Genomic DNA, 24,615 nt, shown 5'->3' on the forward strand with positions numbered 1-24,615 from the left:
TGTTAGATTTGGGGGTCTCTAGTTGGCAGAGTTAGCTACCTTTGACAAATAGGGACCCTTGCGTCTAGTCAGGGTAAGGGGGTACACTCCTAAAATAACCCCTGCTCACCCCCTTGGTAGCTTGGCACGAGTAGATAGGCTTATCTCAGAGGCAGTGTGCAAAGCATTTGTGAACACATACAGTAACCCAGTGACAAAACTACAGATGGAAACCACACCAGTTGTATATTAAAAATAAGTATTCTTTATATAGATTTAACACACGACCAGAAACGACAAAAATCCACAATACTGTACTTAAAATGGTAGAATTAGCTTAGTACTCTTTAGATGTTAAAATGCGACACTTTGAGTTCAATGTACCTTAGGATGCGTAACGCTATACAGCAAAAGTGTTGAAGGGAAGGTGATGCATCGGTTTCTTACACGCAGGAACGGGGATGCGTTGGTTTCTTACTGCTCTTCCATGGCAGTGCGACCCGCAGTGCCGTGATGCGATGAAGATCCAGTGCAATAGAAAAACAAAGATGGCGTCTTCTTCTTGAAGCGACACAATGCGCGCACCCCCGACGGCTGTGCGGCGGCTCAACGATTCTTCTGAGCCGCGACAGGCCCTGCGACACGCTTCTCCGGTGATGCGAGGCGCTTCGGCGATGCAATGCCACAGCGCAGCGGTGACACCCTTCTTCAGTGACGCAACAACAGCGGCTGCGGCGGCGACACGATTCTCCGGTGATGCGTGACGCTTCGGCAATGTGAAGCGACAGCTGCATCGACGACACCCTTCTTCAGTGATGCGACGACAGCGTCTGCGGTGGCGACACCCTTCTTCCTTGTGAGTTGTGCTTCCAGTTCCTTGCGACACGCAGTCCCTCAGACAGCTCAACACAACTGCAGGCACTTCCAAAGTACTCTTGGGGAGCTGGTTAGTGAAGTCTGTAGTCCCTGAGACTTTAGCAGAAGGCAAGCTCTTTCTAAAGCCCTTGGAGATCCTTCACAAGTTGATGAAAGTACACACAAAGTGTTTGTTAAGCGCAACTACTCACCCGTAAGGGTCTCTCTTCTCTCTTTGGCAATTAGGCAAACACTGCAGGCCAATCCCCCAAGCAGCACTTCAGCTTAGGGATAGTTTCTCCTCAGTCTCTGTGGTTCCTCTCCTCAGCAAAGGTTTTTTCTTGTTTCCCAAAATGATCTAAAGTTCTGGGGTCTGGGTCCCCCTTTTTATACACAGTTTCTCTTTGTTCTCTGAAGGCAGAGAGCCCTTTGCCTAGTCCAAACCAGTTCTGGTTACTCCTGAGGCACTCTCTTTACACGACTCCTTCTTTCCTTTCATAGTGCAGAGCAGAGACATCAGACGCTCCACAGGAGGTGGAGCCAGCATTGTGGAGGGAAGGCACAGCCCTATTACGGTCCCAAGTGCAAATCCTCCCTCCCATCTATATGCAGATCTCTCTATTCAGCCCTGTGCTGACTCACCCTGTCTCCTGGATCCCCCAGCCCCTGTCTCTCAAACGCCAGACAAGGAATACACAACCTAGCAGAGGCTGGCTTGGATGGTTAGACAAGAAAATACCTACTTTCTAAAAGTGGTATTTTCAAACAAAGAATGTTAAAACCAACTTCACTAAAATATGTATTTTATCACTCTGAGTTCAGGCATACTAAATTCGAATTTCTCCCTGGTTCCCTGACTCAGTTAGGATTACAATATGTAATAATCAAACTGCCATTCTGGCCTACGGGGAACAGGTAGTCTTGCAATAGTGAAAAACAAAAATGGCTGTAACTCACTATTAGGACATGCCACACACATCAGGGCATGTCCTATCTTTTACCTACAATGCACCCCCCAGGGCCTACCATAGGGGTGACTAATATGCAGAAAAGGGCAGGTTTAGGGACTGGCAACTGGGTGCACTTGTCCAGTCAGCATGGCAGTACCAGACTGCACACAGGCTCTACAACGGCAAGCCTTAGACACACTTTTACAGGCTGCTTCTGTGGGTGGTACAACCAGTGCTGCAAGCCCACCAGCAGCATTTGGATTTACCAGCCCTGGGCACCCCTAGTGCACTGTACTAGGGTCTGACAGGTACACCAAACCAGCCAGTTATGGAATCACTAATCCATACATCAATTTACCATAGGGAGAGCATATGCACTTTAGCACTGATCAGCAGTGGTAGGTGCCCAGAGTCATAAAACAGCCAACAGTAGGTCAGAAAAAATCCAAGAGGAAGGCAAAAGGTTCAGGGATGACCGTGCAAAAAGTGCCAAGTCCAACAAATTCCTTATGAACATTGTTGTTGCTGAATTAACTGTACGGAATTAAATCACATTCCTACATCGCGCTCAACAAGATATAATTTACAGAACATAAATTAATTAATTTATTTCTGCAAAAGTGTGAATTGATACGATGATTCACACACCTTTGAGAAAAAGAAAGTGTATTCATTAAATGGAATTTAATTACATTCGCATCTTGCAGAATTGCATTTTGATCAGTTAATATCAGTGTACATACAACTTTTCTTTCTGCTGTTTTTTTTTCTTTCTTCTTCTTTGTCTTATATCCTGTGTTGATAGTTTGGGCACACAAGCTACAATTTAGTGACAAGTTGGATGGTATTGTCGCTCTGTTATCTTTCCTACCCAATCCAGGGGATCCTGTTTTGGAGTGGAAGCAATGGAACAATGGATTTTAAGCCTATTTAGACGCTATAGGAGGTGATCTGTACACTGATAAGCAGAAACTAACTATTCTTAAACACTGTTTGGGTGCAGAGGGGAGGAGTGTTTTACGTCATTTACCACCCAGTGCTGTTGATGAAGATGATGAAGAAGAAGATGTTGATGTATATGATATGGCAATTTCTCAATTGGATATACTTTATATCAAAAAAGTTAATGAGACACAAATTTTTGAGTAGAGCGCAACGTTCCCCATAAAAAGTTTGCACGTCTAGATTATTTTTTTTAATCTGCTTTGTCATTGGGTGGGGCTTCAATTTAAATCTTGCCTAGGATTTCATCTGACCTTTCTCCAATTGTACTTGTCGTTGCCGCTCTTGCCCATCATCTGCCGTTAAAAACATTTTCATTTGACCGGAAACTGTTTGAATGAAGATTTTCGGGGACAAATGTCTAAATGGATTAATGAGTTTTTCTCTATCAATAGATATTCTGCCCATTATGCAATAGTATGGGACTCATTCAAGGCATGCTTTAGAGGTGAGGTGTTAAGTTTTGTTTTTCAGCAGAACCAGAAGAGAATGCAGGAGATGCTGGAATTGTATTCGTCGCTTAGAGACGCTGAGGATAAACTAATTCAGGGAGCCATGTCACAAGCGGTTAACATTCAAGAGCTAGAGGAAGCTACTGAGTTAGCAAGGGCTAAAATTCAAGGAGTATGGAACATGGAAAATGCCAGAAAATATTTGGCTCATAAAAAACAAATTCATGAATTTGGGGAAGCAGCGGGCTGGTGTTTGGCACTGCGGCTACGCATGAAAGAATCTCTGAGCCGTATTAGTACTTTGAAGGATAATGCAGGGATAGCTTGTCAGGATCCTAAAGGGATACTAGCAATTTTTCACCAGTTTTATTCGGATTTATATACTCAACAGGCAACGCATAGTGCGCATACCTTGCATTTTTTGGAGGGGCTATAGCACAGCTTGACTCCAGTGATAGGTCAATGTTGGATGGTCCAATCATGATGGAACAGTTAGAAGCAGCGGTCAACGGATTAGCTTTAGGGAAGGCTGCTGGAGCCGACAAACTCCCGGTTGAGATATATACGTTTTTTTTCAGTTTAATAAAAGAAGATATGTTGTGCACATTCAGGGCGGCACAGGAGGGATTTGCCCCTAAGGGCTAGATGTAGGTAATTTAGATTTACCGATTCCAAAATACCGAATTTTACCGTTCTGTATTTTTTAATCGGTAAATGCAATGTAGGTAATTATTCGGTAAAAAATACCGAATTGGTAGGATTCGGTATTTACCGAATCGGTAATTACCGATTCGGTATTTCCCATTCATTCCTATGGGCCTGGAGGCCCATAGGAATGAATGTCAATTACTGAATCGGTAATTACCGATTCAGTAAAATTGGAAAAAAGTCAAGGTTGGCAGGGTGTCACTTTGACACCCTGCTGCACCCCTGATTAGTGCTTGTGTGCACATGTGGCACACATACATGCCCTAAGGGCATGTATGTCTGTCACATGGCACAGGTGTAAATGCACATATTTGCATTTACATAAGATTTCGTTATTTACCACCAACTAATAGTTGGTGATAAATAACGAATCCTTAAAGCCCTGACGCACTGTTGAAAGTGCTTCCTACATCTCATTTACCGATTCGGTAAATACCGAATCGGTAAAATGATGATTCGGTAAATACAGAATCGGTAAATACCCATTCGTTATTTACCGAATCAGTAAAATAGCCTCTTACATAGGAAAAGGCTTTTACCGGTCGGTAACGGCAGATTTCGGCTGTTACCGACCGGTAAAAGCCTACCTACATCTGGCCCTAAATCTTGGGCAGAAGCCACTATTGTGGTTTTTAACAAAAAGGGTAAAGACAAGGAAGTGGTGGTCTCATTAATGAATTGCAATGGTAAAATGTATTCAAAGAACTTGGCCACCCGATTGTCTAAAATTATTACTCCTTTAATGTCGCAAACTCAACATGGTTTTATCCCTGAGCGTAGCACAGTTACGCATGTTAATAAGGTGGTGACGCTTTTCGATGTTGCCCAGACAGAAAAGCGAGAACTAGGCCTAATTTTATTGGACGCAGAAAAGGCGTTCGACCGTGTGGAGTGGGCATACTTGTGGAAATTGATGTCATGCTTGGGCTTTGTTAAACGGTTTATTACTGCCCTTCAGGTTTTGTACACTTCACCAGTCGCCAAGATAGCTTCAATGGGCCTATTATCCGAGAAAGTTAATATTACTAGGGGCACAAGGCAGGGTTGCCCCTGCTCACCACTGCTTTTTGTGTTATATATAAATCTGTTTATTGAGCAGCTAAGCAACAACTCCTTGATTAAGCCCTTCAAGGTGCATAATGTCCCCTATTCTGTGTTAGCATATGCAGATGACATTGCAGTAACCACTTCGGATCCTCATTCAGCACTCCAAGAGATTGAGCGGCTAGCTTCTTTATTTGGCCAGGCATCCGGCTATAAATTAAATGTTACCAAAACGCAAGTCTTAATTACTGAAAAGGTGATCTTAGATGACATTCGAGTCACAAAAGACGTAACTTACTTGGGCATTAGAATTAGATCGTTTTTACATGAATTAGTTGATGCTAATTGGACTATGTTACTGCGTAATATTCAGGAATCATTGGATAAGTTGTCCCGACTTCACCTCACAGTGATTGGTTGAACTAACATTATTAAGATGAATGTTTTACCCAGGGTTGTATATGTGTTTAGAGCTGTACAGTTAGAAATGTATGTGGCCCAACTTCAACATCTGCAGTCCATTTGTTCTAAGTTTCTCTGGGCACCAGGCAAACCTAGAATGGCTATGAGATTTCTGAATCTACCAATCGAAGGTGGGGGATTAGCTGTCCCGGATTTTGCCTTTTATTTTTATGCTTGTTTTCTGTTAAAAATGCGGATTTTATTGACTGGGGAAGATACAGGCAACATTGCAGAGGTCCCCTCAATTTTTCAGATCCTGCTGGAACCAGAGGCAAGACAATGTTTTTTCAAACAAATTGATGGCAGTTACTATAAACGAACAAGGTTTAAGGTGATGATATCCGCTTTTAATGTATGGAAAAGAGTACGTAAGCTGTGTTTAGTGGAGTAATTGTCCCGGTATACCCCTACAAATGCCGTAAGGCTTCTTCCCCCTATTTTTTGGGATAGTGCTGCTTTGAGTTGGAGGGTAAAGAGCATTGGTCAACTTGGGGATTTCTTTGATATTGGTGGTTCCCTTATGTCCTTTGAAGAGCTGTCTAGACAACATAATTTGTCTAAATCTCATTTTTTTAAGTTTCTTCAAATTCGAGATTTTATTTCTCGGAAAAAAATGATATCTGTTCCTAACACAGTAGTTGCGGCCATTCAACGCCATGTTAAAATTGGGGAGGTTTATCAGCTATTACTGTCGTATATAAAGGATGATTTAGACAAACATAATGTCAAATGGTCTTTGATTTTGGGAATAGATAATATATTCTTAATAGATGTCATTATCAGATCTAGGGAAGCCTTGTTGTCCACCAACTTGAAAGCAAAATGTTTTAAAATGTACGTTTTTTAATTTGTATTATACGCCGGCATGCATGCTCAAATGTGGGACAGGACAAGATGGTAAATGTTTTCAGTGTGGTGGGGACAATGCGGATATTTTGCATATTTTTTTTAGTTGTGGTCATTTGACAAATTATATTACTGGTATAGAGCAATTTTTGTCTAGAGTTATTGGGGCTCCGATTGTTATTACATCTGCAATTATGCTCTTGGGTATGGGGCCCGAACTTGGCAAGGGTACTCCCCTATATAAACACCAATATTTGATTTTTATAGCTATGACTGTCGCCCGGCTTTGTATTGCAGCTGAATGGTTACAAGGTGAACCGCCTTCCTATTAACGATGGAGGGCAAAGATGTATAATTTATTTCATTTAGAGTTTAGTTTGTATTCAGTTAAAGGGGTGAAGAAACTTAAAACTGGCATAGGCATTTGTGGATTGTTTTCTGACCATATGCATATATGAAATTATGATAAATGTATGTATTAGTCTTTTGAGTTACTGTAAAAAAAAAAAAAGAAGAGCTGAGCTGCCCAACAAATGCATTGATTCCTTTGTTAATGATTAGGAATTCATGCAGCTAAATGTAAATATGATGAATTTCACTACCAAATGTTACGTGATCAAATGGTGCATAAAACTGGGTATGCAGAAGTGCAGGAGAAAATATTAGCTGCGGGAGATCTTACTTTAGAGAAAGCTATTGATATTAGTCATAGATTTGAGGAAATTAAGTTAGGTATGAAAGAGTTGGCTGCAAAACTGACTTCTGAGGTGCAGGTAGGAAAAATAAATGTGAATGAGGATAAGAGAATCAATGAAAGTTGCAAATTGAGATCTAGTGTAGGTCCTCAAGGATCAGGAAAAAAAGATTATGTTTGTTTTAAATACGGGTTATCTGATCATTTAGCAAACAACAGGTCATGCTCAGCAGTAGGACAGATTTGCAGATATTGCAAAAGCAAGGGACATTATGCCAGAATGAGTGGAATAAAAACAAGAACAGTAACAAATTTGTTCATGTCAAGGAGGTCTATCAAGAGTCCGATGACTTAGTGGAAGCATTTATCCGTATTATTTATGAAGTCAACGATAAAAGCGATGATACTCCATACTGTATTATTACCATTGATGATGAAAATGTCAAAGTTATGGGCGATTCATAAGCTCGCCATACTCTGATTGTGATCAATGGCTGCAGAAATGCTCTAACATTCAAGTGTTACATACAGACATAAATCTTATTGGATATGGCAATAAACCCATTGAAGTCGTAGGTTATTATATTGCCAACATTAGTTTTAAAGGTAAGACCATTGTTGCCAATGTGTTTCTAGCGAAAGAGGGATCCGTTTTGTTGGAATGGCCGCAACAAAGGTATTTGCTCATTACCCTGGATCCTAATCATCCTCAACAAGTTTTAGGATACAGTAATTTCATATCTCACATTAGTGAGGATAGATCTGTAGAATGGGAGAAACTATTTCCTAAGTTATTTTTTACCTAAGCTAGGATTGCGGAAGGACTTTGTGCACAAAATCATATTAAAACAGAATGTAGTTCCTAAAGTGCACAAAGTCCGAAATATTCCCTTACGGGAGGGACTGGATATGTTATGCAGTCAAGACATAATTGAAAAGATCGAGTCATCTGAATGGTTGTCCTTGTGAGTCCATGCCCGACGTTGCGCACCTCGCGGCCAGCACTGTACTTTGGATTTATTGCTGCCACAACGTCAAATAGCCCCAGGTGGAGCTAGTTGTTCTCTACAAGCTTTATTATTGAAATAACTGTTTCTAAGTGCTATTTTAATGCATGGAAGGTGAATTTATGTTGTTTGTGCTCTTGTTGAGTTTAGATAAAGATACTTTATTTTTCCTAAACTGGTGTGGTGTCCATTTGTGGTGTTATCACTGTGTTACTGTGTGTTTTGAGTACAAATACTTTACACATTGGCTTTGGCATAAGCCTTTCTGCTCATTCCAAGCTCCCAAGGGGGTGAGCAGGGGTTATGACTAGAAGGAAGGGTCTCTACTTGGACATAGGTGTATACCACTGCCAATTAAAGACCCCACATTCTAACAATATAGCTTCGTGAGTATATAGATAGTCTAGATAGTCACCGTTTCATTCTTTTTTTTAGCACCTGAAACAGCAAATCCTGAGAATCCTTTGACGACTACCACGGCCCTTCCTGAAAAAGATCTCAGTGTGGAAAATAACCAGTCAGGTAAGTACAAAGAGACAATTTGTGATGATATATACTGTTGCAGATATTATATACATGCAACAACACAGCTGGCATTTAACAAACCCAAGAATCAATCATGGGTAATAGTAAATAATGGGGATTTTCTCACTGGGTGTTTCGAGTGACAATTATCTATGATGTTAATCAGAACCCTGAGGTGAAAAACATCCACCTTATTCACTTCGTACCCATCTATAAAGTTATGTTATGCATGCCCCCAAAACCTTATGGCCCTGTTTTCAACTGCTATGCACGCGCAGAGAAGTAATGGGGAGCAATAGATAGCATGGCCTTCTCACCAAAGGAAAAATAAGGGGGCAGATTTACAAGCCCCCTGCGCCACCAGTACGTCACTTTTTGTAACGTACTGGTGGCGCATGTTACTGCTCCATATTTACAAGGACAGGAAAAGCCACCCTGTGTGGCTTTTCCTTTCCTTGTAAATATGGCCCCTTTACACATAGCACTTTGCGTAAAAGGGACATTACATTGGTGCTGCTGTGGGTGTTCCCACTCAACACCCATGGAACAAGACACATTTCCAGATTTACGAGGAATCGTAAATCTGGTAATGCGTCTGAATGCTACGGCACCCTAGGGGTGGCGTAGCGAGGTGCAACGAGGATAAATGTTTTAATTTCTCCTCATTTTTTCCTATTTCAATGCGTGCTGCATTCTACAGCTCACATTGAAAGAGGAAAATGCCTGAAGTGATTGTTTTTGTGCAGGAAGGTGCCCCTTAAATTTTATTGAGATCTGGTCGGATGTCAAGATGAAAAACAACCTAACAGTGTGACAAAATCACTGTTTCCTAGACCTTTTTGCTAGAAAACAGTGATTTTTTCACACTGTTAGGTTGTTTTTAATCTTGACATCCGACCAGATCTCAATAAAATTTATTTTCTGATCGTTTAGTCATTTTTAACCATCACTTTTTCTTTTGCACTGCACTCCATCAGCACGACTAGCTTACGGGCACTGTGGTTACCCCACTTGCCGGGCACAAGTTTAGTGACAGACAGCCGTACCACCTTGGCTTAGTCATCTAGACTTGGCTCCGCAGTTTCCCAAATGATGAGGCTCCGCCAAAGCAGGTGGGCTGATGGGATTCATATAAGCCCGTAGAGACTTTTTTTGTTTCTGTTAAGTTTTTGGTAGCGAATGTCCTTTTGAGCCAGCATTTCTCCTTTGGCAAAAACCGTCCAATACGCTCTTTTTGTGTATTTGGTTCATTACAGCAGATCATCGCCTGGAGGTGGATGAGTCATTCAACTCATTTAAACTTACCTGCTCAAAGTTCAATGGTAAATATTTTGTTTCCTCCAGCAAAAGGCTATTGCTTCTGTAAAGTTACTGTGGTGCATGTATCCTTCCATCCACTTACCTCACAAGGGGGAATGATGCACTGATTACCGTCACCTTGTCTGTCTTTTTCCACTTCTTCCCCTGTTTTTCCCAAACCTGACACTGGAGCTCTTGTGCGCGTTCTAGCAAGCTGATCGCAGCAAAGTAGCATATCTGGGGGCCCCAAAATATTTCGGCCGAGACCAGCGCAGCGTATTTAATTCCGGGGTGATGGTAAGAGAACAAATATTTGAAGCCCTCACACACTGCGCCCTCACACTCTGCGCCCTCACACACTGCCCACTCACACACTGCCCACTCACTGCACACTCACACATTGCGCACTCACACTACTTTAGGCCACACACACTGCACCCTCACACCCTCACACACCCCACACCCTCATTACACTGCCCCCTGACCCACTGCGTCCTCACACACTGCCCCCTCACACACTGCTCACTCACACACTGCCCCCTCACACACACCCCCCACACACACAACCCCCCCACACACAAACATACAACCACACACACGCAACGCCCCCCACACACACACAACCCCACACACACACATACCCACACACACACATACCCACACACACATACCCACACACACATACCCACACCCACACACACACACATAACCACACACACACACCCACACACATACACACACACACAACCCCACCCACACAACTCCACACACAACCCCCCCACACACACAACCCCAACCACACAACCCCAACCACACACAACCACACACCAGGATAGTAAAACATAGCATAGCAAAACAAAACATAGCATAGCATAAGAAAACATAGCATAGCAAAACATAGCATAAGAAAACATAGTATAGCATAACAAAACACACAAAAAATAGCATAGCACAACAAAACATAGCATAGCACAACAAAACATAGCATAGCATAACAAAACATAGCATAACAAAGCATAGCATAGCATAGCATAACAAAACACAACATAACATAGCATAGCATCACAAAACATAGCATAGTATAACAAAACAAAGCAAAGCATAACAAAACATAGCATAACAAAGCATAGCATAGCATAGCATAACAAAACACAACAAAACATAGCATAACAAAACATAGCATAACAAAACATAGCATAACATAGCATAGCATAACAAAACATTGAATAGCATAACAAATCAGAGCACAGCATAACAAAGCAAAGCATAGCATAGCATAACAAAACATAGCATAACATAGCATAACAAAACAAAACCTAGCATAACAAAGCATAGCTTAACAAAACACAACAAAACATAGCATAACAAAACATAGCATAGAATAACAAAGCATAGCATAGCAAAACACAACAATTGCTCATTTTTAACCATCACTTTATCTTTTGCACTGCACTCCATCAGCACGACTAGCTTACGGGCACTGTGGTTACCCCACTTGCCGGGCACAAGTTTAGTGACAGACAGCCGTACCACCTTGGCTTAGTCATCTACACTTGGCTCCGCAGTTTCCCAAATGATGAGGCTCCGCCAAAGCAGGTGGGCTGATGGGATTCATATAAGCCCGTAGAGACTTTTTTTGTTTCTGTTAAGTTTTTGGTAGCGAATGTCCTTTTGAGCTGGCCTTTCTCCTTTGGCAAAAACCGACCTATACGCTCTTTTTGTGTATTTGGTATATTCAATCAGGGGTGTGAAGCGTATATGGTCATTAAATATCATCCCCTGGACCCTCTTTCTCTAGTATATTTTTTTCCTGCTGTAATGAACCCCACAAGCAACCGGATCTCGTATGGGACCCAAGAAACCCCAGAGACCAGATAATATATAACTGAGGGACCAAGTGACAAAATAGCAATAACAAAGCTGGGCAACATTGACCCAGAACTAAGAACTCACAGAGGAGAAAGTCAGGAAAGGGAGAAATGAACAAAGATGAGGCGAAGCACAGCCAGGTGACATGAGCAAAATGCCGGAAGCAATTGAGTAAGCATTGCCAGATGAAGCCGTACTTACTGAGCGTCCGTTTTGTTCTGAATTGTGTCCTCATGTAACGCAATTGGTGCTCGTGTAAAGCGCTCTGATACCCGATCCCTTCGGGTCAAGTTTGCGCTATATAAAACTCTGTAAAAAAAAAAAAAATCAAAATTGCACTACCCTGCCCAGGAAGTGTATCACTCTGACCCAGAAGTCACATCCTAAAATCTTGATGGACTGGCCACCACGGGCCAATTCTTCACAACCTCCAGGCTTCGATGTGGTAATTTTAGAGGTAATGTAAGTGTAATACATAGGATGGTGGAATTATGCAATTCTGTGGCCGCAGATTTTTCGCATAGCTATGAATTTGATGCATTTGCTACATAATATTTAATCTGCAGATTCTAACGAAAACAATTTTTTTCTAGCTCAAAAGGGTCAAAAGATACAAAAAAATCAGCAACATGTGTTCGCGCACAATGGAAGGCCCTTCACAAAGGTTAACTGTCAACCGTCAGTTGCTTATTTCTGTATTTGGTGGTTAAGCTTGTACTAATCTTTGTCCAGACAGTATTACCATGTGTAAAAATGACAAAACATCGATGCAAAACTGTAAAAAAAAATGTGCAGCTTTATGTCGCAAAACGTGCTTTTTCCTGCCATATAATTTAGTCAATATTGCTGCATAATTTGGCGCAACCCTGCCGTATAATTCCAGAGGCCTTGGTAATAAGGCATTGAGTAAATTGCAGGTGGAATGTATAGGAGCTTGTTGTGCTTTAACTATTGTAGTAACATATATAGTTTTAGCCCCATGTTCCTATCTTCGCCCTGAACTCGTGACCTGATAGCTACTTAATAGACATAGAAAAAAGATTAGAGGAGGCAATGTTATGCCATTTTAGATGCTTGCTCGAAGCCGAGAATAAGACATGCACATAGTCTATATAAATCATCAACATAATAGAAAGAGAAAATTGAGCACATTTGCAAAATGAGTACTTCTTTGAAAATAACCCTAGCTCTCTTTTTTTACACTTTTCCCTATTTGCTATATTAAAATGTTCTTATGTGTGACATCGGTTGACTGCCTTGTGCTATGGAGTACTTCATAGATGTTGCAAAGTGTTATTAATATCTTTCGACCAGCAGAGGGTGCTCTGCTCACACCGTGTAAAAAAAACGCGAGTGGTGACGCGTGTGGTGTGCACGCGAGTCACCGCAAATGCTACTTTGCGGCGATCAGCGCGCGCTCTTGTGCCGCAAAGTAGCATTTCTGGGAGCCCCAAAATGTCTCGGCCGAGACCAGCGCAGGCCGAGACCTAAAAAGTACTTGAAGAATGTGTTCTGAAATCCAAGTCAAAGAATTATTGAATGTGTAGCTACGATTATGAGGTAGAGTGAATTCAGCTCCTTGTGCAAACAGGAGTTTTTGCAGTGATTGGAATTCTGAATTATATGTAAATTACTGCACCATCTGGCAATTTTCCCCTGGAAAATTTCAAGTTGTCAATTCTGTTGACATTTAGGGGGTTAAAATGTGCAGTAATTTCTGATGCATATGAAATTTAGCACAGAAAGAGCGGAGGTTTGTAATTCCTAATAGTCTAGAGACAAGTTCAGAATAAAGGTATTTACCAAACATATTAAATACTAGACCCTCGGCCATGAGTGCTTACAGGATGTGTAAAATACCTCACCCATTACCTCCAACCTCATAATCAGGGCTTATGTGTCCTATGCAATGTTATAATGTTATACGTTTTATTCCAAAGACTGATTCCCACTTAAGATGCCAGAATGTCCCATTCAATGAGACCCCTTGAGGTCAAAAATGCACTTTTGATTGTTTGACGTACTTAACTCCTTCGGGAAAAACTCGGGCCTTGTCATTAATTGGTCGAAATCCTACGTTTATGTACTTGCGGGTGATGTCCCTCGTTTGCCGCGGGGCTGTCCCATCCAGTTGTTGCAGTCTGGCTTTAAGTACTTGGGGGTGTTTATCTCGTTGGATCCGGCGGTTCGCTATGAACGCAATTTACTCCCCCCACTCCAGAGGTTGCGCTCCGATGTAGCGCGTTGGCGTAAGTTACCGTTATCTCCCCTAGGGCGTGCGGCCCTTTTTAAAATGATGTCCTTACCGCGGTTCCTATACGCACCTCAGAATAGTTTTGATGTCATCCCGTCTAAATGTTTTCGGGAAATAGAATCGTTGCAGAGGCAATTAATATGGGACAGACGTTCACGCATCGCTCTTCCAAAATTGACACTTCCCTGGTATGATGGCGGTATAGCGCTCCCGGATATTCGTAGGTATTATTGGGCCTCCCACCTTGCTGCCATCAACCACGGGATGTATGGCCCGGCGTTGAATCCAGCATTTGAAATGGATAAGTGGCTGCTCCCGGGTGGTGATTACTACAGGACGCTTTATTCGGGACCCTCGCGTTCACAACTCTCGGTGCCTACCGCTATAGCTGTGCGGGTATGGCATAGCGCAAGGGCGGCTATGGGCTGGAGTGATAAACTAACTGGCGCAACTCCGCTCTATGCCTCTGCGAAGTTGGGTGGCCTATGGAAGACGAAGGGATTTGAGGCAGAGTGGGCTAAAGAACGGTGATGGATCAAACCCAAATCTTTCGACTGTGTGTGAGTGTTTGATTGGTTCAGATGCTCCTTCCATCACCACCCCCTTTGTACCGCTTTGGCTGCCATAAGTGTGGCAGGGTATGCTCAGACGTGAGTCCCTTGCTCACTTTGCCACTGGATTCAAGCAAGCCGGGCTGAAGACGGCTGGAATGCCAGAAACCGGTCCTCGGAAGCTTGTTTCCGGTCCAGGGAAGGCATGGCTTGGCAGTTCGGGCTGGACTGTTCCCATGAGCCACAGGGTCAGACTGATTTGCATATAGCCATGTCTGAACTGGGGTGGCAGAGTGGGCTAAAGAACGGTGATGGATCAAACCCAGATCTTTTGACTGGGTGTGAGTGTTTGATTGGTTCAGATGCTCCGTCCATCACCACCCCCTTTTGTACCGCTAAGGATAAGTTGGGCATCTGCATTCTGGACAACTTGACGATTTTTAGCACAGGAAGCACTGATGTTGAGCTACAGAGAGTTGCAGTAATACCATTGTGAGGTGATAAGCGCAGTAATGGCTGCTTGGCGCAGATCCACAGCAATGTAAGAAAGGATCTTTCACAAAGTTTTGATAATGAGAAAACATTTTCTGATACTGCGGCTGACCTGGGTATCAAAGCTTAAGGTATTGTTGAACACAACAACCAGGTTTTTGACTGATTTCACCGGTGTGGTAAGAGGTTCACAATCCTCCGTCTTGAATTCTGTCTTGAGTGGGCCAGCCAACAGATTTTCTATGTTGTAAACTTCTAGAGTCTTGGGGCACAGTCTTCGTCATTACACAGTGGGAATTGGGCGTAGGGTATGTTACCTTCCTGCACCACGCCTCTGTACCCCCACAACTAGCTATGTATGCAGTTGTTTTGAGAAGTCAAACATCTGGCCATTTTGGTGCAAGTGGCTCCACCTAAAAATCTAGATCCAAACTAAAAAAGAAATGGCAATACATCAGTATCTAAACTAAAACAAAAATGGTCTTATCAATGCTTGCTCAAGCTTTCTGATGGCACTATTAGCCTGATGGACACAAGGCAACTTGAGATTTTGGCTGTTTTTGTGCCCCCCCATTTCTGAAGGTGTAACATGTAATTCAATATTGTTTGGCATTATAAGGGCTTGAACGAGTTGAAAAACTGTAATACATTCAAAGTTGCTCCAAACAGGGGGGCCAAAATATATCTTGCACAGTGTTCCACAAATCCTTACGTTGTTACTGACTAGCTCTGTGGAAAAGAATGACCTCTGCATGAGGAGAAATAAACCCATTCCTTATTGATGTCTGCTGCATTGATGAGTTTAGATATCTATGCACTTTTGCCATTGCAGTGGAACGATTTGAAGGAAGTGGCACTGCCATCTGCATAAAAAAGGAGGTCCTCTCAATAAAGTGATTTGAACTTGGTTATAGAGAACACTGGCTGCCTTAACAGAATGGATTAAGGTTTCCCACTTTTTAAACAATTTTCATCAGTGATGGCACAGTTATTTCTATGCAGGGAATGATTTTAATTAATGAGTTTAGATAGCTGTGCACTCTCAGTGGAAAGATTTGGAGGGAGTGGCATTGCCGTCTGCATACAAAAAGAGGCCCTCTCAATAAAGTGATTTGAACTTGGTTATAGAGAACATTGGTTGCATTAACAGAATGGATTAAGGATTCCCACTTTGAAAAAAAGTATGATAGCACAGTTGGGTGTCTATGCAGGGAATGATTTTCTTCTTCAGGGTCGCTCTAAGTGGCATGTTTTGATGTTGCGCTTGGACTCTGTGGCCACGCACTGAATGTGAAAATGGGCACCATATCCTGTGTGCATTACTCAATGTGGGACTTGCATTGTGCATTACAGCCTGTGTTAGAGCCTTGCACCTACTCCATTTACATTGGCCCTGGTGCAGGAAATTATGGGACTCATAGTTCCCATCCCAAAACCAGAAAATCAGTCACCCGGGCTCCAGGTTTCTCGTCTGTACTTCATGGCGCCGGTTAGGACTTGGCATAGACGTTGTAGCGTATGCAGATGATACGCAGCTTATCCTAGTCCTTGACAAAGATACCAGGGACTGGGAAGAAAATCTGAAAAACTGTCTGACGGCGACATTTGAATGGATGGAAAAAAATCACCTGAAATGTAATACGGGCAAAACTGAAATAATGCTAATTGGCCCCCAAAATGACTTTGTACCCAAACTATGGTGGCCAATAAATGCAGAGTTACCACCGCACACTACCGATACAGCACGCAACTTAGGTATCAAATTCGACACCACCCTGTTGTTTAAACAGCAGGCTCTATCAGTAGCAGGGACCTGCTTTAATGTCATCAAGGGGCTAAGGAAATTCTTTGACCTACTGCCTTTGGCAGCTAGGAAAATGGTAGCAGTCACACTTGTAACGTCTCGACTTGATTACTGCAACAGCTTGTATGCAGGAACCACCAAGGTTGTCACCCACAAGCTGCAGATGGTGCAACATGCGGCTGCTAGGCTGGTGCTGAAATGGCCCAAGAAATCCTCAGCATCAGCCGCGTTGATTGCCCTGCACTGGCTACCAGTGACCAAACGAGTCCTCTTCCAGGTCCTGTTAATTACCTTTAGAGCATTCCATTCGCAAGGACCACAGTATCTACTAAGGAGGTTCCTTCGATACCATCCCTCGCAGACTTTGAGGTCCTCAAATGCTAACTTGTTGACTGTCCCAGCTTTCAGACTCAGTACGAGGGGTGGAAAATCTCTGCCCGTTCTAGGGTCTAAGGCCGGGAACAAACTTCCCCCCGCCTTCGTGCCATTGAACGGGAATCTGAGTTCCGCAAAGCGCTAAAGATCTGGATTTTTAATCTTTCTGACACCCGTGTAAGAGCCTTAGTATAACCATTCCAACTGGACTAGTGAAAGAAGCCTTACCTAATATCTAGATCTCTTGGTCAGTGTAGGCGCCAAGATGCTCTATGGAGCGAATGCCGCGCGGTACAAATGTAAATTTACATTACATTTTACATTTTACATTGCTCCTCCTCCCTCCATGTGGGCCATAGTGCAGGGAATGATGAAACTCGTAGTACCAATATAGGTAACTCACCAAACACGAATAACATAGCATGCTCATCAATAAATAAACACACAAGACATGTTTGTTGGGAAACATTTAGCTGCAGGTTTTATTTCATACTAGAAATATGCCAACGTAGTGGGTTAACTTACGGGCGATCAAAGGGCAGGCAGCAGTGACTAACCAAAGCTGCCGAGCCAACTGCACAGTGCTTCAAAAACATGGGGAGGTAGAGGGTATTAGGCTAGGTCCACCCTCCTTTCAATCATGTACGCAAAAAAACGGATTACCGGATAGAGGACCTAGTTAGGATGAAGTTTGACCTCAAGTCAAATTGAAATGGAAGGTCAGGTATTTATGACAAGATGGAACAAATGCTTTCTTGAGTCCCCTCACTCACCAGGGTTTCCCACCGGTGACATGCTTCATCATTGGGGTCCTCTCAATCCACTGCGGATTGAGGCGTGCTTCAACTTGCAAAATTACGTTGGAGCACTAATAGGCGACTATGTGTGGTGCAGGTTTTGGTGGAGTGGATAGAAAATCTAAAAATACCTGGCTAGTAGGCAAAACACTTTATGCTCCTAGTCGATATATTAAAAACGGGGTACTAGACAACGATGTAACCATAATGAGTTAAAAGTCTCTAGTGTTGGTCAACATATACTTCCTCAGGACCACACAGGGGCCAGCCCTGTGCGTTCCACTCCTAAGTGACCTAAAAGTGAGGTAAATATATAGTTAAGTGAGAAGTGATGTGTGCACACCTACTGTGTGTGCACTATAATACATATGATTTTAATTCAATTGATCGTAGTATCTGTAGAAGATAAAACAGAACAATGTTAGCCATACATCAACCTGCCAGAGCACTGGCAGGTACTGGACTGCACGCAGCACACAGCATCTAGAACACCTTAAATATAGTTTGTTATGCGTGAAATACCATCGTAGTCTCCACTTCTATTGTGTCTTATCAGTGGAGTCAAACGTGCGTGTGTCATCTCCTAGGGAGATTCTAACTGAATATAAGTGTTTTTAAACCTGAGACATAGACACCACGTGATAACACATACATAAACCACAAGGAAAACTTTGCATATTGCGCCATTACATACTTCAAATGAGGTTCAGAATAGCCCCATGGTCTGGAGGGGTTGAGGGGTCCGTACTCATACTCTGAAATGAGGGTAACGAATTATTAGATGTAATGACATCAATGAGTCTCTGAAATAATGAGAGAGCAAGTGCTGTGGTATTTTGCCGTTTTTTCCGCCAAACACGATCTGTAGTGGCTGCACTGTTAGGGAGGAAAAACAGGACTCTTACGTGCGTGGAGCTTGCCTCTGCAGTAATTCACTTACTCGTACCCCTGGAGACCGCATATTAACGCGTCTCTCCACAGGTACCGGGTTAAATACTATTAGTTCCGCCTAGTCATCGGATTGGTGCTAGAGCGGTAACTGTACCAGGAAATGGCCGCCTAAGTGTGGGAAAACGGCGGCCATGTTGGGGGAATGAAGAAGGGAAAGAACTGTATTAGATGACAATGAAAAACATTTTTATAGGTATGGTATAGCCCCCAAGGTCATGATTATCTTCGTGAGGTAGTGTTGTAGTGCGGTCTGATTCATGTGCAAAGACCGCCGTGTTAGATGAAATTGGGTTCTTATGTTATTCGTGTGGTTTTGCTTCGAGAGTAAAGTTACTTTCTTGGTCATGTTAACCCCATGGGCTCGCATTTACTCCAGCGGGGGCACATGATGCCGCGAAAAACGAGTGGTAGGGTGCAATTGAGATTTTACTATTCAAATTTTTCTTTTGACTTTTTCATGTATACCTAAAAAAGGGGGTCCATGAATTCTTATTCCTATTTAGTGAATTGCCCCCAGGGGATATTATCATTCAAACCCCTGGTGTCTGTGCGTAGTTTAAACACCCAATGTTGCTCCTTCTCCAGGAGTTTTTGTTCTAGGTTCTCAATATGTTTTATGTGTTCCAGCACCACCCATTGGAGGTCGTTCGGGGTGTGTTGTTTTTTAATAAAATTTGTGGTCATCTTTGTGGTTGCTCGCCTGTATCTGATGTTACTACGATTCTCAACTATCCTTTTGCTAACCTTCCTGGTCATCATGCATACGTAGTGAAGGTTGCACGTGCAGGTTATCAGGTAGAAAACCCCTGCAGTATTGCAATTTGTGAATTTACGCAATTCCCACACCATGTTGTTGTTCAGTGTCACACTCTTGGTGGGTGACGTCAGATGACATACACTGCAGTTATTGCACGGGTAATGTCCGTTGGGTAAGGGCTGTAAGATTCTTTGGTTATCCCCACTTGGACATGTAAGTTTTTGGGCGTGTGTGCACTAGATGTCTTTCAGATTTTTCCCTTTTCTATGGGAAAACATAGGTCTAGGAACGTCCAAACTTCCACTATTCAAGATGCGCCAATAATTTTTCACAATCTTGCCCACCTTGTCCGATGCTACATTAAACGTTGTAATGCAGATTGGTCTCTTTTCACTCTCAGGTTTTTCTTCCCGTTGGACCTCCAGGAGTAATTCTCTATGATTGTTAGCCGCTCTTTTCTTGGCTTGATTCACTAGGAGTGGGGGGTATTTTCTTGTAATCAATTTTTCAGTGAGTCTCCGGTTGCAAAAATGTTCAGATCCAGGAAGACCAATTGTGACCTGCTCATAGTATGGGTAGATTTGAGAAAAGGGTCCTGTAAGTTCAGCCAGGCCATGAAATCAGTGGCTTCAGACTCATTTACTTGCCAAATGAGTAGCACATCATTGATGTACCTCTTCCATAACACTATGTGGTCGGTGTAAGGGTTCATATTGTTGAGTATCTTATGTTTCTCTAGGTGGTGGACATGGAGCCCTGCCACACTTGGGAGAGTGTACTTTTTGGCGGCTTACTAAGCCTTCTGTGGTTTCTGCCGCAGGTCTTCTAGTTTGTTCTCTGATGCGGGACTTTCTTCCCTAAGAGTGATCCCATAAATTCTTGGTACGTGTCCTGCCCTACATGGGGTATTTGTAGCTATTGGATAGCCATGTCTTACACTGGGAAGGTGTGAACTCCTTCTTGCAGGTTCTTTGCCCTTCCTGGTGTTGCTGTATGCCGCTGATGCGTTTTCTTGGGCATCTGCGGCGTTGTGCTGCAGTGTTTTTGCCCTTTGTCTGCCGTTCAACCTGGTCCTCTGTCTGGTTTTCCAGAAGGGTTATTTTCCTGTGTTGACGGATTGGTTCATCCTACTTGTTTCTCCTCTTGTTTTCTGGCTGGTTGCTTGTTGGCTCCCAGCTGTACCTGCCTGGACGTTTAGTTTGGTGGCACTTGTCGGCGTCCAGCTGCACCCTCCTGTTCTTCTTCTCTATGGCCAGGGGCCTGGCGCCCATGCTTCTGTTTTACGGGAGCTTGGTGGGCCTATGTTTTTCTTCTCCCACCTGCCTTATTGCTGAGTCTGGCCTGTTGACTGCCAGCTATGATGGATTTTGCTGCCCTCTTCACTGGGTGTGTTCCCAGTAGAGGGTCTTGTCCTTGTTTCTACTCTTCTCCTTGGAGTCTCTGGGTTGCTCTTCTTCCTCTGTACTCCTCTGCGTTGCCTGTACCTGGGGCTTCCGGTGGAGGTCCCTGGTACATGGGCTGTTGGCCTCCTTTTGTATTGCCTGTACCTGGGGCTTCCGGTGGCGGTCCCTAGTACACTGGCTGCTGGCCTTCTCCCGTATTGCCGGTACCTGGGGCGTCCGGTGGAGGTCCCTGGTACATTGGCGGTTGACCTCCTTTCGTATTGCCCTTGCTTCTCCTGCTTGGTGAGGGCTGGGCTGCCTCTTTGTCGTTATAACACATCCCTGGTGGGGCCGATGTTCTTCCACAATGCTGAGGTTCTTGTCTGCTCAGGGGGGGACTGGGCTCTTTCCCCTGTACCTGTGACTCATCCCCTGTTGGGGGGGACTGGGCTATTTTCCCTGTCCCTATGATTGTCCCCTGTTGAGGTCTTGTGTTCGCCTAAGCTGGGGAGGTCCTCTAGCAGACCCTCCTTCCCCTTTGGTCTGGCTAGGGTATCTATTCTACGTTAAGGAATCTGCGGCTAGTAGTCTCTATCAGATGTACGAGTTACTTACCTTCGGTAACGGTGTATCTGGTAGAGATGATTCTAGCCGCAGATTCCTTCACGAGCCGCCCTTCCTCCCCGTTCTTTGAGGGCCCTTCTTGCTCTTCTGTACCCGCCTGCCTCCAGGTGGTTGTCTTTTGCAAGTGCCTTTTCTTACTCCCTCCCTAGGGCGATGCTTGCCTTCTTATTGCTCCATTCCGTCCTTTCTGGTGCTGGTTGATGAATTCATTGTTACTTCTGCACCCCTGCACCGTGGTCTCCAGTGCGGGATTCGCTCTTGCTCTTCTTTTTTTTGTTGCTTGCACTTCTGACTCTTTGGCAGTCCTTGGGTTTGAGGTCCCTTGGCTAGGTCTCGACCCTTAGCTCTTTCGGGAGCCTTTCTCTCTGCTGGTGTTGTCCGGGATTGAATGGTTGTTGCTCTCCATTCTGACCTTGGTGACCTTTTCTGTTCCGGGCGGTCTTCTTGGTCTGCTGTGTGTTTTTTACATGCTTTCTTCCCCGGGGAGGCTGCTGGTTTTGGTTGCAGGCTTGTTTTCCAGTAGCTGAGCCTTGTTCTATCATTCCATGACTTTTGGTGCCTGAGTACCTGGCGCTACTCTGAATGGTGCTGTTTCTCACCATTAGTCTCTTTCCCTTCGGTTTAGCTGTTTTTTTTGCACACTGTTCCAGTATTCTCACAGTTTTGTTTGTGGTGGCTCTGCGTTGTGGCGCGGAAAAGAAAACTGATGTAGGCGCGCCGGGGTGGGACTTATGTATCCAAGCAGACTTCACGACGTGGACGACCCTGGGCGGAGTCACGTAGTGCCGTCCCCCCGGCGCGCAGGAATTCTGTGGCAAAAAGTTTTCCCGATCCAAACTCTCACCTGGGGATAATTCTAAGTTAAGGAATCTGTGGCTAGAATCGTCTCTACCAGATTCTGTGTTACCAAAGGTAATTAACTCATACAACTCACCCAACATGAAGCACATAGCATGCACATCAATAAATAAACACACAAGACATGTTTGTTGGGAAACATTTGCTGCATTTTTTATTTCATACCAGAAATATGCCAATGTGGTGGGTTAACTTACGGGCGATCCAAGGGCAGGCAACGGTGACTAACTGAAGCTGCCCTGCCCGCCTGATGATCCAACTGCACCGTGGCCAACCCAATCGGTGCTACCATATTGTGGGGATTATCTCCCTTAAATTACAGTGGACCACCAGTCCATCCCTTTACTCATGCCTTTTTAGGGACGGAGCCTGTCCAAGCAAGCCCCCGGTTGCTCAGGCTTACAACCACCCGAAGGACTAGCGGGGCGCCGTTGCTTTCCTCCAGGGTCCTGCCATAAAGACGCGCAGAAAATTCCAAGAAATTTGATTTTCCATTGTTTCATTCAGCCACTAGATGGGTATCTTATTTTCGTGTCCTGTTTTACATCAAAAGGCATGAGCAGGGCAGAATCGCGTCCAAGCTCGGCTCGTTTTGGGCTCGAGGGTGCCAAAAGACCTCGAGCTTAGCTAGAGCCAGGCATTTAGCTTGATTTTTAGTGGCAAAAGACTCTTGGGGTTGTTTGGCTTCTGCACCCCTATTGTGCTCCTGAAGAGGGTACCCCTATGTACCAGAAGGCACAAAAGAAAGGCCAGATGGGCAGAGGCAAGTATAAGTCCCTTGCCCCCACCTTCTGATGCGCCGGATGTGATGTGTGGCCCGCGCCAAACTTTAGGGACTCCCGGGGGTCCAACCCACTAGACATGTTGTTGAGCTTAATGTGGCACTAGGGTGGCTGCCCTCTTGAGTGGGCACAATGCATGTGCCACGAGCAGCCTCATAGTCCTCAGACAGAAACAGAAACTGCTGTACTCACTTTGGAGCTTTATAGTGCTTTTAGGGCCTTGCTTTTCCACCCTCCATGTGGGCCTTGGTGCATGTAATAATGAGACTCATAGACCCCAACCAGAAACACAGTCACCCGACTTGCGGTACTCGCATTGTTGCTTTATAGCACTCTATATGGCGTTGCTCCTCCTCCCTATGGGGGACCTGGTGCAAGGAATGATGGGACTTGTAGTCCCTAGCCAGAAACACAGCCACCCACAGTGCAGGACTCGCATTAGAGCTTTATAGTGTTTGTTAGGACCTTGCTTCTCCTCCATGTGGGCCCTCCTGCAGGGAATGATAGGACTCATAGGTCCCGCCCAGAAAGATAGACACCCGGCTGTTGTACTCGGTTTGGGGCTTCATAGCACCTGTTAAGGCCTTGCTATTCCACCCTCCATGTGGGCCCTGGTACAGGGAATGATGGGACTCGTAGTCCCCAGCCAGAAAGATAGGCACCTGTGCTGTTGTACTCGCGTTGGGGGGCTGAGGGACTCACTTTAGGGTTTTGTAGTGCTTGTTAGGACCTTGCTCCTCTTCCATGTGGGCCCTCATGCAGGGCATGATAGGACTCGTAGGTCCCAACCAGAATTACAGTCACCCCTGCTGTGGGACTCATGTTGGTACAAAAGGGGGTGGAGATGGACGGAGCATCTGAACCAATCAAACACTCGCACCCAGTCAACAGATCTGGGTTTAATCCATCACCGTTCTTTAGCCCACTCTGCCACCCCAGTTCAGACATGGCCATATGCAAATCAGTCTGACCCTGTGCCTCATGGGAACAGTCCAGCCCGAACTGCCAAACCATGCCTTCCCTGGACCAGAAACAAGCTTCCGAGGACCGGTTTCTGGCATTACTGCCGTCTTCAGCCCGGCTTGCTTGAATCCAGTGGCAAAGTGAGCAAGGGACTCACGTCTGAGCATACCCTGCCAACTTATGGCGAACAAAGCGGTACAAAAGGGGGTGGTGATGGACGGAGCATCTGAACCAATCAAACACTCACACCCAGTCAACAGATCTGGGTTTAATCCATCACCGTTCTTTAAGACTCATGTTGGCGCTTTATAGTGGTTGTTAGTGCCTTGCTAC

General features: G+C 44.3%; 1 protein-coding gene across 13 annotated transcripts in view; it reads left to right on the forward strand.

Annotated features, from left to right (window-relative positions):
- LOC144763708 (uncharacterized) overlaps window positions 1–24,615 on the forward strand; it is a 2,434,724-nt gene that overhangs the window by 1,295,492 nt on the left and 1,114,617 nt on the right. For all 13 annotated transcript variants that reach the window (XM_078649561.1, XM_078649562.1, XM_078649564.1 and 10 more), the window contains one exon: window positions 8,435–8,521. In XM_078649561.1, the coding sequence (XP_078505687.1) occupies window positions 8,435–8,521 (87 nt within the window). The remainder of the gene's footprint in view (window positions 1–8,434; window positions 8,522–24,615) is intronic.

The sequence above is a fragment of the Lissotriton helveticus genome, chromosome 6 (genome assembly GCF_964261635.1).
Source record: "Lissotriton helveticus chromosome 6, aLisHel1.1, whole genome shotgun sequence".
Taxonomy (NCBI): domain Eukaryota; kingdom Metazoa; phylum Chordata; class Amphibia; order Caudata; family Salamandridae; genus Lissotriton; species Lissotriton helveticus.